Below are 12,044 nucleotides of genomic sequence, written 5' to 3' on the forward strand. Positions count from 1 at the left end.
CCGTATAACCAAAGTGTTTGTGTAAAATGTTCATAGCTGCAGTAGTTGCTTTAAAACAAACAAAAAAATGACAAAAATATTCACAAATGACATGCATCACTTAATGTGAACATACTGTTTCTCTGCTATTGATTAGTAATCAATCCTGACTGTTTTCTCCCATCTGTTCTAGAACAAGAGGACAACTTTGAGTTCATCATTGTTTCTCTGACGGGACAGACCTGGAATTTTGAGGCAACGTCCTATGAGGAGCGGGACGCATGGGTTCAGGCCATTGAGAGCCAGATCCTGGCGAGCTTGCAGTCCTGCGAGAGCAGCAAACAGAAGGTAGAAAAACAGATTCAAAGCACTAAAACAGTGTGTATCACATATTGCTGTGATTTAGACCAAGGGTTTTCAGACTTTTTCATGCCAAGGTCACGCAAAAATCATGTTCCTCTTGCAAGGGACCCCCATCTTGTGGTATAGTACACCGATCAGGCATAACATTATGACCACTGACAGGAGAAGCGAATAATGGGCGGCCAAGGCTTATTGATGCACGTGGGGAGCGAAGGCTGGCCCATGTGGTCCGACCCAACAGATGTGCTCCGGTAGCTCAGATTGCTCAAGAAGTTAATGCTGGTTCTGATAGAAAGGTGTCAGAATACACAGTGCATCTCAGTTTGTTGCATATGGGGCTGCATAGCTGCAAACCAGTCAGGGTGCCCATGCTGACCCCTGTCCACCGCCGAAAGAGCCAACATTGGGCACATGAGCATCAGAACTGGACCATGGAGCAATGGAAGAAGGTGTCCTGGTCTGATGAATCACGTTTTCTTTTACATCACGTGGACGGCCGGGTGCGTGTGCGTCGCTTACCTGGGGAACACATGGCACCAGGATGCACTATGGGAAGAAGGCAAGCCGGCGGAGGCAGTGTGATTCTTTGGGCAATGTTGGGTCCTGCCATCCATGTTATTTTGACATGTACCACCTACCTAAGCATTGTTGCAGACCATGTACACCCTTTCATGGAAACGGTATTCCCTGGTGGCTGTGGCCAAAATGGTTCAGGAATGGTTTGAGGAGCACAACAACGACTTTGAGGTGTTGACTTGGCCTCCAAATTTCCCAGATCTCAATCCAATCGAGCATCTGTGGGATGTGCTGAACAAACAAGTCCGATCCATGGAGGCTTCACCTCGCAACTTCCAGGACTTAAAGGATCTGCTACTAACATCTTGGTGCCAGATACCACAGCACACCTTCTGGACCTCAGTTTGAAAACCCCTGATTTAAATGATTGTAGTCAATGTTATTGGCTGACATCCTTTCTTATCAAAGAGCTGGTGTTTTATCAAGCACATAAGATAATTAAATGCCCCACCTTCCCTTCCTGTTACGTGGCTGAATATATAGATATGGCTATACAGTATGTATACCATGCATACATTCATGCATGCATTTTGAGATTGTAATTACTTTCATTCTAATTTTACCCTCCTGCAGTATTACATGCCTGTTTCAGAGCTACATTTTAACTCTCAACCCACTCTGTGTTTATGCCTCAGGCCAGGGCAAATTGCATTTCCCTGGACCTTCTACAGAGTGCCTCTATTCTTTTTATTCACCTCCCCTCCTTTCCCTGCTTTGGAATCTCATTTTGGTGTTTTCAATGTTGCTGTGTAGTCAGAATTGTCTAATGATGCTTTATAATATGCTTCATGAGAGTCATTACCTTTGAAACAAACTTTAACTTGCTTATGTGCCCACAGTCTCGTCTGAGCAGCCAATCAGAAGCCATCGCACTGCAGTCGGTCAGGAACATGAGAGGAAACACACGCTGTGTGGATTGTGAAGCTCAGAGTGAGTGTTGTTATAATTTGAGATCTTTGTGCACTTCTCATATTATGTACTGATCATTATATATTGGTCTGACTAAATGATGCAATATGCACAAAACGATCCTTCTATAAGGACAAAATAGGGTTACATATGCCATATATATACATGGTTATGCTCTATACATAAACGTATGGACTGTTTCATTTTTTCTCTCTCTTTATATGGCTTTTTCAGACCCTGACTGGGCCAGTCTGAACCTGGGGGCTTTGATCTGTATCGAATGTTCAGGCATTCATCGGAACCTGGGTACTCACCTGTCCCGTGTTACGCTCTTTGGACCTGGACGAGTGGCCTCTGGAGCTCATCAAGGTCATGTCTGCCATCGGCAATGAGCTGGCTAATAGTGTGTGGGAGGCCAATGCTCAAGGACGCCTAAAGCCTGCTCCTGATGCCAGCAGGTACACAATTACATTATTTCCCCTGTCAAACAAATATCTGTTTGAGCTTACATACGCATCATGTTCTTAGCTGATATTTGTCATCCATCTCAGTCTCCCTTGTAGCATATGTGTGTGGAGTTCTGTGGAAAAACCTAAAATCAGATTTTTCCTTTTCCTTGCTCTTCCATCTTTAGCAGCGTAATTATTGGCAGAGAGGCTTTAGTCCCACCAGCCATCATAACAAATTAGTGCTGACTGCTGGCCGCCAAAATATCGACTTCCCATTCCACGCCGGCCTCATTAGTCACCTGAAGCACCTTTTAATTACTCCCCTCCTCTCTGAAAATCTTTCGATATGGATCCGCCATTTTCTGCCGTCCGTTGTCGATGTGCTAATGCGATTATAGTTCCTCATGTAGCTGTTTATTTATGTATGTTGAAGGCATGTGGCCCCCTGAGTGGGAAGAGGAGATTACAGAGAGGGTCAATATTATCTCAATTAACCTCAGTCACTGGACACAGTCATCTCTCTACTTACCCTCAATACTCCTGCTGAAATAGACGGAGTGTAATTCAGCACGATTCCCTCATGTTTTTGACTGGACCTGGCTTTTGCTTAGTGGCATCGCATTAGTTGATGTGTAATACATTTGTAGGCTAAGCAGACAAGATATATCTGAAGTAAAAACATGCATTTTATGTACATCAACAATATTAGGAATATACGGTATTCCTACAGTATTCCAATTATTTACTTGAAAAAGTCCCCTAAATAATGTTGATCGCAATTAATCGCAAATAACGCAAATAAATCACTGAAGCACATGAAATTGCATCATTAACATTATTTACATTACGCCGTTAGAAGAGCTTAGAAATCGGGATTTTATCACACTGAGCATCTACAAGCACCTTTAATTCTGGTAGGCGGAAATTCAGTGAATTATTCATCCCAGTGAGTTTCGCTTTGAAACACAAGCTCTGTGATATTCTGTGATTGTTTCTGAAGAGCGTGAGCCCTCACGCATCTCGCTGTGTGAAATAGACTATACGAAACATCAAAACTTCCCACCACTGTATGGCCAGATGATAAAGCAAACCAGCGTCTCGCTAGTAAAGTTTGGATAGATGAGGATTGCAATCAAGGTAAAGAGGATTGCGGTGAGTCAGGAGTTGTACAGTAAGAACGCGTGATTTATGTTGATTATATTGATGTCGTGTATGTGCGCTCTCGACGCACTGATCGCACTTTGTATTTATGCACAGGATATTTCAGTACATTCATGTTGTTTTCACACACATTCAGAATAATGTTTTGATTTGTTGTGTTTGTTGCTGTTTAGTAATTCAGAATGGATCCGTGTACTGTAGTATATGCAGTCAGGTCAAGGTGGTTTTTGGCATCTCCATGTGGTCCTGTTCGGTATCGCAACTTGACTTGTCTAAAATGTAAACAAGCTCTCTGCTGTTGCACTGTACACATACTGTACACTGTGAGTTATCTATTTTATTTTTGTCTTGGCTGCTTTTGGTGTGCATACATTTCTCAATTATATGGACTCCTCCTTTTATCATTAGGTTATTTGGTGTCTCCAAGTGTCCTTTTTTGGAAAGACACCTACATTTGCTTGCAGAAAATAGTTTTGTGAGAATCACCCTTCAATCTGATGGTTTACTTTGCTGGATAAAGTAAATGATGACAAAATGAAAGTGTTAAACAAGATAAATGCTGTATTCTTAATTTCACTATAATAAGTGTGCAATTAATTGTGATGTCCCACTTTATATTAAGTGTCTTTACCATGTACTAACATTTAAATGAATCATTTGATACAATGCACTTATGTACATACATGTTTTTACATTGTACTTGTGTTATTATAATTACCTGCATGTAATTACAGCTATAATTACACCGTTGACCCTACCCATACCACTAAACCTGTCTCCAACCTTACCCGTATCCACCTCAGTAGCAGCACAAGTGTTTTGCAATGCAACATGAACACAATAAGTACATTGTAACAAAAAAACAAATATTTCTCTAGAAAATTATTTTAAAATTACATTGATCATAATAATAAATGTATCTTGAGCACCAAATCAGCATATTATTATAATTTCTCAAGGATCGTGTGGCACAAAAGACTGAAGTAATGGCTGCTGAAAATTCAGCTTTGATCACAGGAATAAATTACATTTTGAAATGTATTAGAAAACATTTATTTAAAAAAATATATATATATTATTATTATTATGAAAATTATAATTCTTTATATATATATATATATATATATATATATATATATATATATATATATATATATATATATATATATAATATAAAAATATATTTTAAAAAAGTATGTTATTTATTATAATTTATTTATATTAATTTATATAATTTATGCATTTCTATCAGAATCTTACAAACTTCCTGCAGTTCCCTCAAGGAACTCTAGGGGTTCATGAAGCCTAGTTGAGAAACCCAATAAAAGTAATAAAAACCGCATAAATAAATGTAAAATCACTGAGAATCGTGTAGAATTCGACTCACGTTTTAAAGACTACTTAGTCACCCCGTTATTGTGTGCGCATGTGATTTTGTCAGTGCTCTGTTGCGTGTAATTTGCTGCCTTCCCATCCTTCATTGGGCGTTTGAATTGATTTAGCTTGTAACCATCCAATGACTTCAATCTGATTGGATAAAGCACATTTGACTGTAGCGAGTGTGTCAAATCTGAAAACAGAATGTAATTTAATGTATACTGTCTTTACTTGGAAAATGCCGTTTTGTTGACGTGATTTGCATTTGATTTGTGTGAATTTCATGGCTTTCTCGATTAGCATGTCTCAGCCTTGGGTCTGTTTGAAGCGCTGTCTTGTTGTCACTAAAAGCTGATACTCAGCAAGCGTGTGTCCTGGTGAACGGCTCGGGCATTGGTGTGTGCGCTCTGCATCCAGGATTGGTGGCTGATAAATGAAAACCCTCCCTCGTGGTCTCTCAAGTGAGTAATAGAGCTCGAAATTTCATTTTGCAAGCGACTGATTTAATGATCCAAAGGGTAATTAATGGGCTGATTATCTTAATGTTAAATATGGCCAGCAGCAATTAGACTGACCTCCCGCCTGTCAAGGTCTGGGCTACTCTCGTCTTTCAATTAGGGGCCTGTTTGGGGGGTGTGAGCTGGAGGTAAGGGGGAAGAGACACGTTGTCTTCCACACCTCTTTCTCCACATGGATCATTCCTCGATCTGCAGGCTGGAATTATGTTTTGGAGTGATCACTCCCAGACAGCCCACCTGGATCCGACAAGAGAAGTAGTTTGCCGCTTTCAGCATCTCTCTCTTGCCCTTTTTTCTTCTTGACCCAGCTGTGTCTGTATGGTTTTGTTTAGCATTTAGCCTCTGCCTCTTCTCCCAGCCCTCACTGTTAATCATCTTTTAAGAGAATGTCAAGAGTTGAATTGAAGGTGCTGTATGTTAGTTGTTCTAAAACTACACTTACTGATTTGGACATGCCCCCTCTTTCCAAAACCCCATCCTACAAGGATACAGTTGTATTTTAAGCGCTGTTTAACCACAGCGGCTGTCTTGAGGAAATTACACTCTAAAAAATGCTGCGTTAAAAACAACCCAAGTTGGGTTGAAAATGGACAAACCCAGCGATTGGGTTAAATGTTTGCCCAACATGCTGGCCAGTTTTATTTAACCCAACTATTGTTTAAAAATGACTATATGTCTGGCTTAAATGAACCTAAAGTAGGTTGCAAATTAAAAATCAGACACATAATTACTAGAGAAAAAGGTGAACATTTATTAATAAGCAATTTAATAAATGTTTATTTTTTAATTATTAATCATTAAACTTATTAATAAATGTCCATTTATTAAACAAACCCAACATATTTTGGGTTCCTTTTAAGCAAGAAATACAGTCATTTTGAAACAACAGTTGAGTTAAATAAAACTACCCAGCAGGTTGGGCAAACATTTAACCCAACTGCTGGGTTAAAACAACCCAATCGCTGTGTTTGTCCATTTTCAACCCAACTTGGGTTATTTTTAACCCAACATTTATTACAGTATAGGAAAAATGATCAGGCAACCTCCATTGGACCACTTGAGATAGATTGACCCTCTTGCATAAAATTATTTGTGACATTTACAACAATTGATTTTACTTTTTAGTCTTTTAGTTTTAATTCATTTACACAAATTTTAATGTTGTCCATTTATCGGTTATTGGATTTAGAGTAAAAAAAAAATCTGTTTAAAAATCCCTTTTTTGCGGTGTATTGATCCTAGGACTGTAACAGAGAAATAGCTGATATTTCAGGACACTTAAATCAGTGATAACTGTCAGTTAATAGGGCTATTTTCTGCCATTCCATTAAAAAAAATATGCTTTTCAGAACTAGACATATCAGCACCGACATAAATTGTTCTTCAATAAAAATAAAATAAAAAATCTGCAAATAAACATCAGAATGATAATTAAGCCTTAAAATACATTCTCTGTATTGAACTGTTTGCTTTGAAGCAAAGGCAAAGTTACTTCCTGTTGCCTCATGGGCTGCTTGGCCGTTATGTATGATAGAGCCCGAGAGAACCTCTAAATATACCCATTAACCTTTTACTGCCTGAGATAAATTCACACCTTCACTGCCTTTAAAACTCTATGAGGTCGCTCAAAGACACCGCTATGGGCTTATTTTTGGGACTGTTTGAGCACACACACACACACATTCACGCACACTCTCGTAGGCGATAGGTTTTGGCATGAGTGCTCTTTGGTGGCAGCTAGGCCATGTTGCAGTCTCATTTTTTTAATTAGTGTGGTGCTGCCATGGACACCAGAGCCCCCTCTCCCCTGCCGCACACACTCGGTGCCGGTCTGTATTAGCGGCCCAGGCAGGGTAGGAGTGACAGCTCTGCTAATTGCGCCTCGTGGTGACTTATTGGGAGGGTGGCGCTCGCTGGCATCTCACACTGCCAACCCTCAGCAACACACTAACGTTTCGCAGCCTGTCACCAAGCGTGAATATCTTAAAGTGTGAAATACATGCATTGTGTGTGTTTCACACACCCCTTTGTTCCAAGTGCATGTTAGTGATATACTTGTTTTCCCATGTTATCTGAGTGTAATCAATGGCAGAAAACACAATATCATGATTATTGCATCCAAAATAATAGTGGAATGCGGCAAGGATGACTCTTTTTTTGCAGGCCATTATTTTAGCACTTCTAGTTCCATTGTCCTGAAGCCAGTGGGTTTTTTGAATGGGTTTTTGATTAAATGCCTGAAATAAGGTCTGTGGTTACACAAGCTCAAGGTATTTTGTTCACATTTTATTCTACGACAGAAACTCTAAAGCTTAATGATGGTGACATTGAAGTGTTTCAAAAGTTGTTCATTTGTGAAGATTATCATAATGAAAAAAAGGTGTAAGAACTTTTGTTGGTCACAGTGCTTATTTTCTGCAATAATCCAAAAGCCAATGGAAAATTCCTGTGGTTTTGTTGAGGGACCAGAGTGGAAAATAAAAACGCAAAGATAAAGTGTAACGCCATAATAACTGAGCTTTAACAACACAACTAAGACCTTAATGTAACATTTCCCATTTCAGGGTTTGCTAACTAGCTAACTCTCTCTACCATGGCGAAATCTGCAAGATTTGTGAGTGTCAGTAATGTTAATCAAACAACAAAAGACAGAAGAAATTCAGAGACAGCAGCAGGATTATTAGGCTGCTGTCACTTTAAGACCGAATGCACAGATACAATATCCTGTTACACATTAGAGGTGGGTGTTAATTTGCAGATCTGTTTTACGAAATCCCAAAAAAAACAGTTCTGGTGAGTGAACTTTTTTCAGGTATGGGTCAAGTTTCTCGCTTTTGTCTTCTCTGATATTGTGTGACAGATTGTTACACTCTCCAACATCGTCGTCTTTTTTACATTTTAAAACTTGTGTTGTTAACCAATGTGTTAAGGTGCAATTCACCCTCCGCTGGGAGTTTGATTGACAGGTGATCTGACCAATCGTGACACTGGATCACCCCTTTTTTCCAACAAATGAACCAGACGGGACAGACAGGGTCGGTCTATACTCCTCTGTATAGAAAACTGACATAAACATATGAGAATCCATCAATATTTCTCCAAATGTGCATGCTTTTAAGCTAAAAGTCTATATGAAATGCCATAGAGGTAACATAATTGTTCAGTCACTTTGCATCACAGAAATACATTATATTTTAAAGTATATAATAGAATACCATTATTTTAAATTGTAATAATATTTCACAGTATTGCTGTTTTTTCTGTATGTTTGATTTACACCATGATGAGCTTTGAGACATCAGAGATCACAGGGTTTTTTTCACAGCTTACCTGTCTGAAAGAGCTCATTTATGCAGGTCATTAGAGCTCTTTATGCGATTCTTTTGTCTTCTCAGGTGAGAATCACCCATTATTCATGATGGTTCACGCCTCCACGCATACTGTTTCCTGACAAAAAGTGTCTTACAAAAACTAAATCAATATATTGTTTTATATGAAGGAGTAGGAAGGATAATTTTTACATAATTTTGAATCAAAAACTCTAGTCTATAATCTCCAATACCCAGAAGTCTTGTGAACGCAGATTTAATATTATTTTTTTTTGGCCTTATTTCAGTGACTTAAGTTTTTTGCTTTTTCAATAACCACGCATAAACGTTATTCCTTCAAAAATACAATCATGTGCATACATGTTCCTCACATATTATGGTAGCCTAGTTTGTGCTGAATACAGTGTAATGACACTTTTGTCATTTATATGTTTATGAACAACTGAAAAAAGCACAAATGTCAGGGCATGTCAAAACTACTCCAGGCCCCAAATCAGCCTCAGACTCCAGAGGGTTAATAAATTAACATTGGTGAACTTGAACTTAAAAAATGGTGTGTAATAATGTCATTCTTCGGTTGAAACAACATACCTTCTAATGTTAATTCATGTTTATTACTAGTAGGAAGAGATGATTGGTTCACGTGCCGTTTAACAGTAAATTTGATCAAGCAATACCATAATTTTTAAACAATAGTCATTTAAATAAAACTACCCAGCACATTTGGCAAACATTTAACCCAACCGCTGGGTTAAAACGACCCACTTGCTGGGCTTGTCCATTTTCAACCCAACTTGGATTGTTTTTTTTAATCCAGCATTTTTTATAGTGTACTCCGAGTGAAGACTTTGTGTTCTCTGTGAGTGTAGTCTGTTCTAGAGGGTCTTACTTCCATCAGACAGCTGAGCTATTGAGCTCCACAAACCGCCTGACTCCCGTAGCCACATGCGTCATCATGAGCAATGTCTGGCCTATAATAATTCAGCAGTAAGTGGCTAAAAAAGAGCCTCTTTATGGCCAGATATCGGTCTCTGAAAGGGCAGCGCTAACAGATTTCAAATTAGACCTGGCTCTTAATCTGGGCTGGGGTGCAGGTGTGCGTCCCCAAAGCTGAGATCAGATTGGGCCCTGGGGACAGATGAGGGGGGTGATTTGGGGAGACCTGCTGGGCTTCATTCTTCCTCCGATCGAGACGTAGACGGAGATTGTCGTACTATTAATGCCCCGTGAGTTACTCGCATAATGTTACTCGTTGAACTTTCTCTTTGTGGAAAAGGAAAGAAGAATCACATTTTAAATTTCAGCATCTGCCATACACCTTGTTTCTGTCATGTACTTTTTCTCTGTTCTCCCAGCGTTTTCCTGTCAGTGCCGTCAGGCATTCAAGGAGGTCAATTTCTTCGGCATTAACTAGCTGATCCTGCGTCGGTCAGCCTCTGACCTCTTCTCTGTGTGAAGACCGGTGATATGAGCCCAACTCATGGCCTGAATGTTAAACAGCTCTGTCGCTGTCTTTCTCCTCTCTTTTTCTCTTTCACTGACAGAAAGCGCTGTGCAAATGTTTCAAATAATTGGCTGCCCCTTTCTAATTCATCTGTAAAAGGACTTCTTGATTAGATTAGGCTAATAGACATTATTTTTTACATGACTGCCTACCATTGCCCGTAATCATGTCCCAACTAGGTTAACAAGCCTTCCAATTTACTATTGACATTAAACTGGCTGACAAGAGCCAATCAGAGCACGGCGCATTATGAGGAGGACTGATAATATGAAGCAAGAGGGCATTTAATGCCTGAATCATCACATTGTCTACCTTTTTGTCCAATTTAATAGAGAATAAATAATGTGTATTTGTGTTTTGGTTTTTTTTTCTCTCGTTCATGGGTATTTTTTATTCAGGTCAGTAAAAACTATATATTAGTGCTGTCAATCGATTTAACAAATTAACTAATTAATCGCACACTTTTTATGTAATTAATTGTGATTTAAAAACATTGGAGTTTTTAATATTTTTATATTGTAATAATTTCACAGTTACTCTCCAAATTAATGTAGAAACAACTTAAAGACAGTATATTTTAAATATTTGTTTAATTGCATATTTTTATGAATGAAGGCCAGTTTCACTGATACTGATGAATCTATGAAAATTATTTAAAAAAAAAAAAAAAAAAAAAAAACATTATGCACATTCAACATTACAGTATAACTGAAAGTTATCAATTTCAACAGTTACTTTTAATTTAAGTGAACTTAAAACAATCTTCACATAAACCCATTATAATAAATGTCATATTTACCGGTCTACCAGGTGGAAATATACAGAAATTGAAACACTTTACAGTCTTCACTGCATAAATTATAAATGAAACGTAGATTAATCCTTATTAAAGCTACAATTTTCTCTGTTTTCTTTGTTCTTTGATGAACATTAATGACAGACATCACAGCAACTGGTTTATTAGGCTGCTGTCACTTTAAGAGCTGTCGCTGCCGAACATGACGTGAATCTCATTTTCTCACAACTCTTCAAGTTCATTTAAGACATTATTGAACTCATTTAAGACTGTTCTTATGAGGATACTCCACAAAACGGGCATTTTGGCATAATTCTGTGTGTAATTGTTTGTTCAAGCGCAAAAGATAACTCGATACTGGCGCGCTTCTTTCTGTCACATGACACAACATTCACTGACAGCACGTTCTTGTTTGTCTTGTGGCACTTGAATGGTTTTACGTGAATAAGAGCGTGATCATAATGTAATACTAGCCAAATTTAAATAGGAAAAACGGATGTTGCATTAAATATTTTTAACGCGTTAAACTGAAAATAATGAATCGTGCTAATTTTGACAGCACTACTATGTATAAATGTCAAGTTTCATTATTTCTTGTTTAAATACTACTTTTTTAACTGTTAAATCTGTTAATGTGACAGCCAGACAAGAATGTCAGCTTCTCAAAGTCTTTGTTCTTGTGCAGGTTAGAATGTGGGTTCGAGTCCCGCCTGCCTCACATCCTGTTTCCCATCATACATGGGAGCATAGCAGATAGAGATACTCAAATATCAAGCCCTGTGTGGTTTTACGGATGCTTAGCACATTTCTTTTCTGTCTCCCTCTCTCACACACATACACTTTTTTCTTCTTTTTTGTCTCTCTTTGCCCTTTGGCCCCCATTTGCATGCTGCCACTGAAGCGTTCTGATCCAGTTAATGGAACCTCATATGAGTGTGGCCCATTGCCTCCAGTGGGACTGATTTGAGTGTGGCGCAGTCCAGAGCTCAGTCAGAATCAGAATCGCTAAGTGCCCGTAATATTAAAAGAAGCGCTGAGCTTAATTATCTGTGTCTATCCAAGGGCAGCTAACGACTAGGCTAG

The 12,044-nt window shown here is 38.7% G+C and overlaps 1 protein-coding gene across 1 annotated transcript in view; it reads left to right on the forward strand.

The window, feature by feature from the left end:
* The window catches only part of agap1 (ArfGAP with GTPase domain, ankyrin repeat and PH domain 1), a 165,439-nt gene that overhangs the window by 137,237 nt on the left and 16,158 nt on the right, over positions 1 to 12,044 (forward strand). Inside the window, 4 exon segments of the mRNA XM_048200479.1 lie at positions 173 to 327; positions 1,758 to 1,848; positions 2,062 to 2,153; positions 2,155 to 2,285. Coding sequence (XP_048056436.1) covers positions 173 to 327; positions 1,758 to 1,848; positions 2,062 to 2,153; positions 2,155 to 2,285 — 469 coding nt within the window.

The sequence above is a fragment of the Megalobrama amblycephala genome, linkage group LG8 (assembly GCF_018812025.1).
Source record: "Megalobrama amblycephala isolate DHTTF-2021 linkage group LG8, ASM1881202v1, whole genome shotgun sequence".
Taxonomy (NCBI): Eukaryota; Metazoa; Chordata; class Actinopteri; order Cypriniformes; family Xenocyprididae; genus Megalobrama; species Megalobrama amblycephala.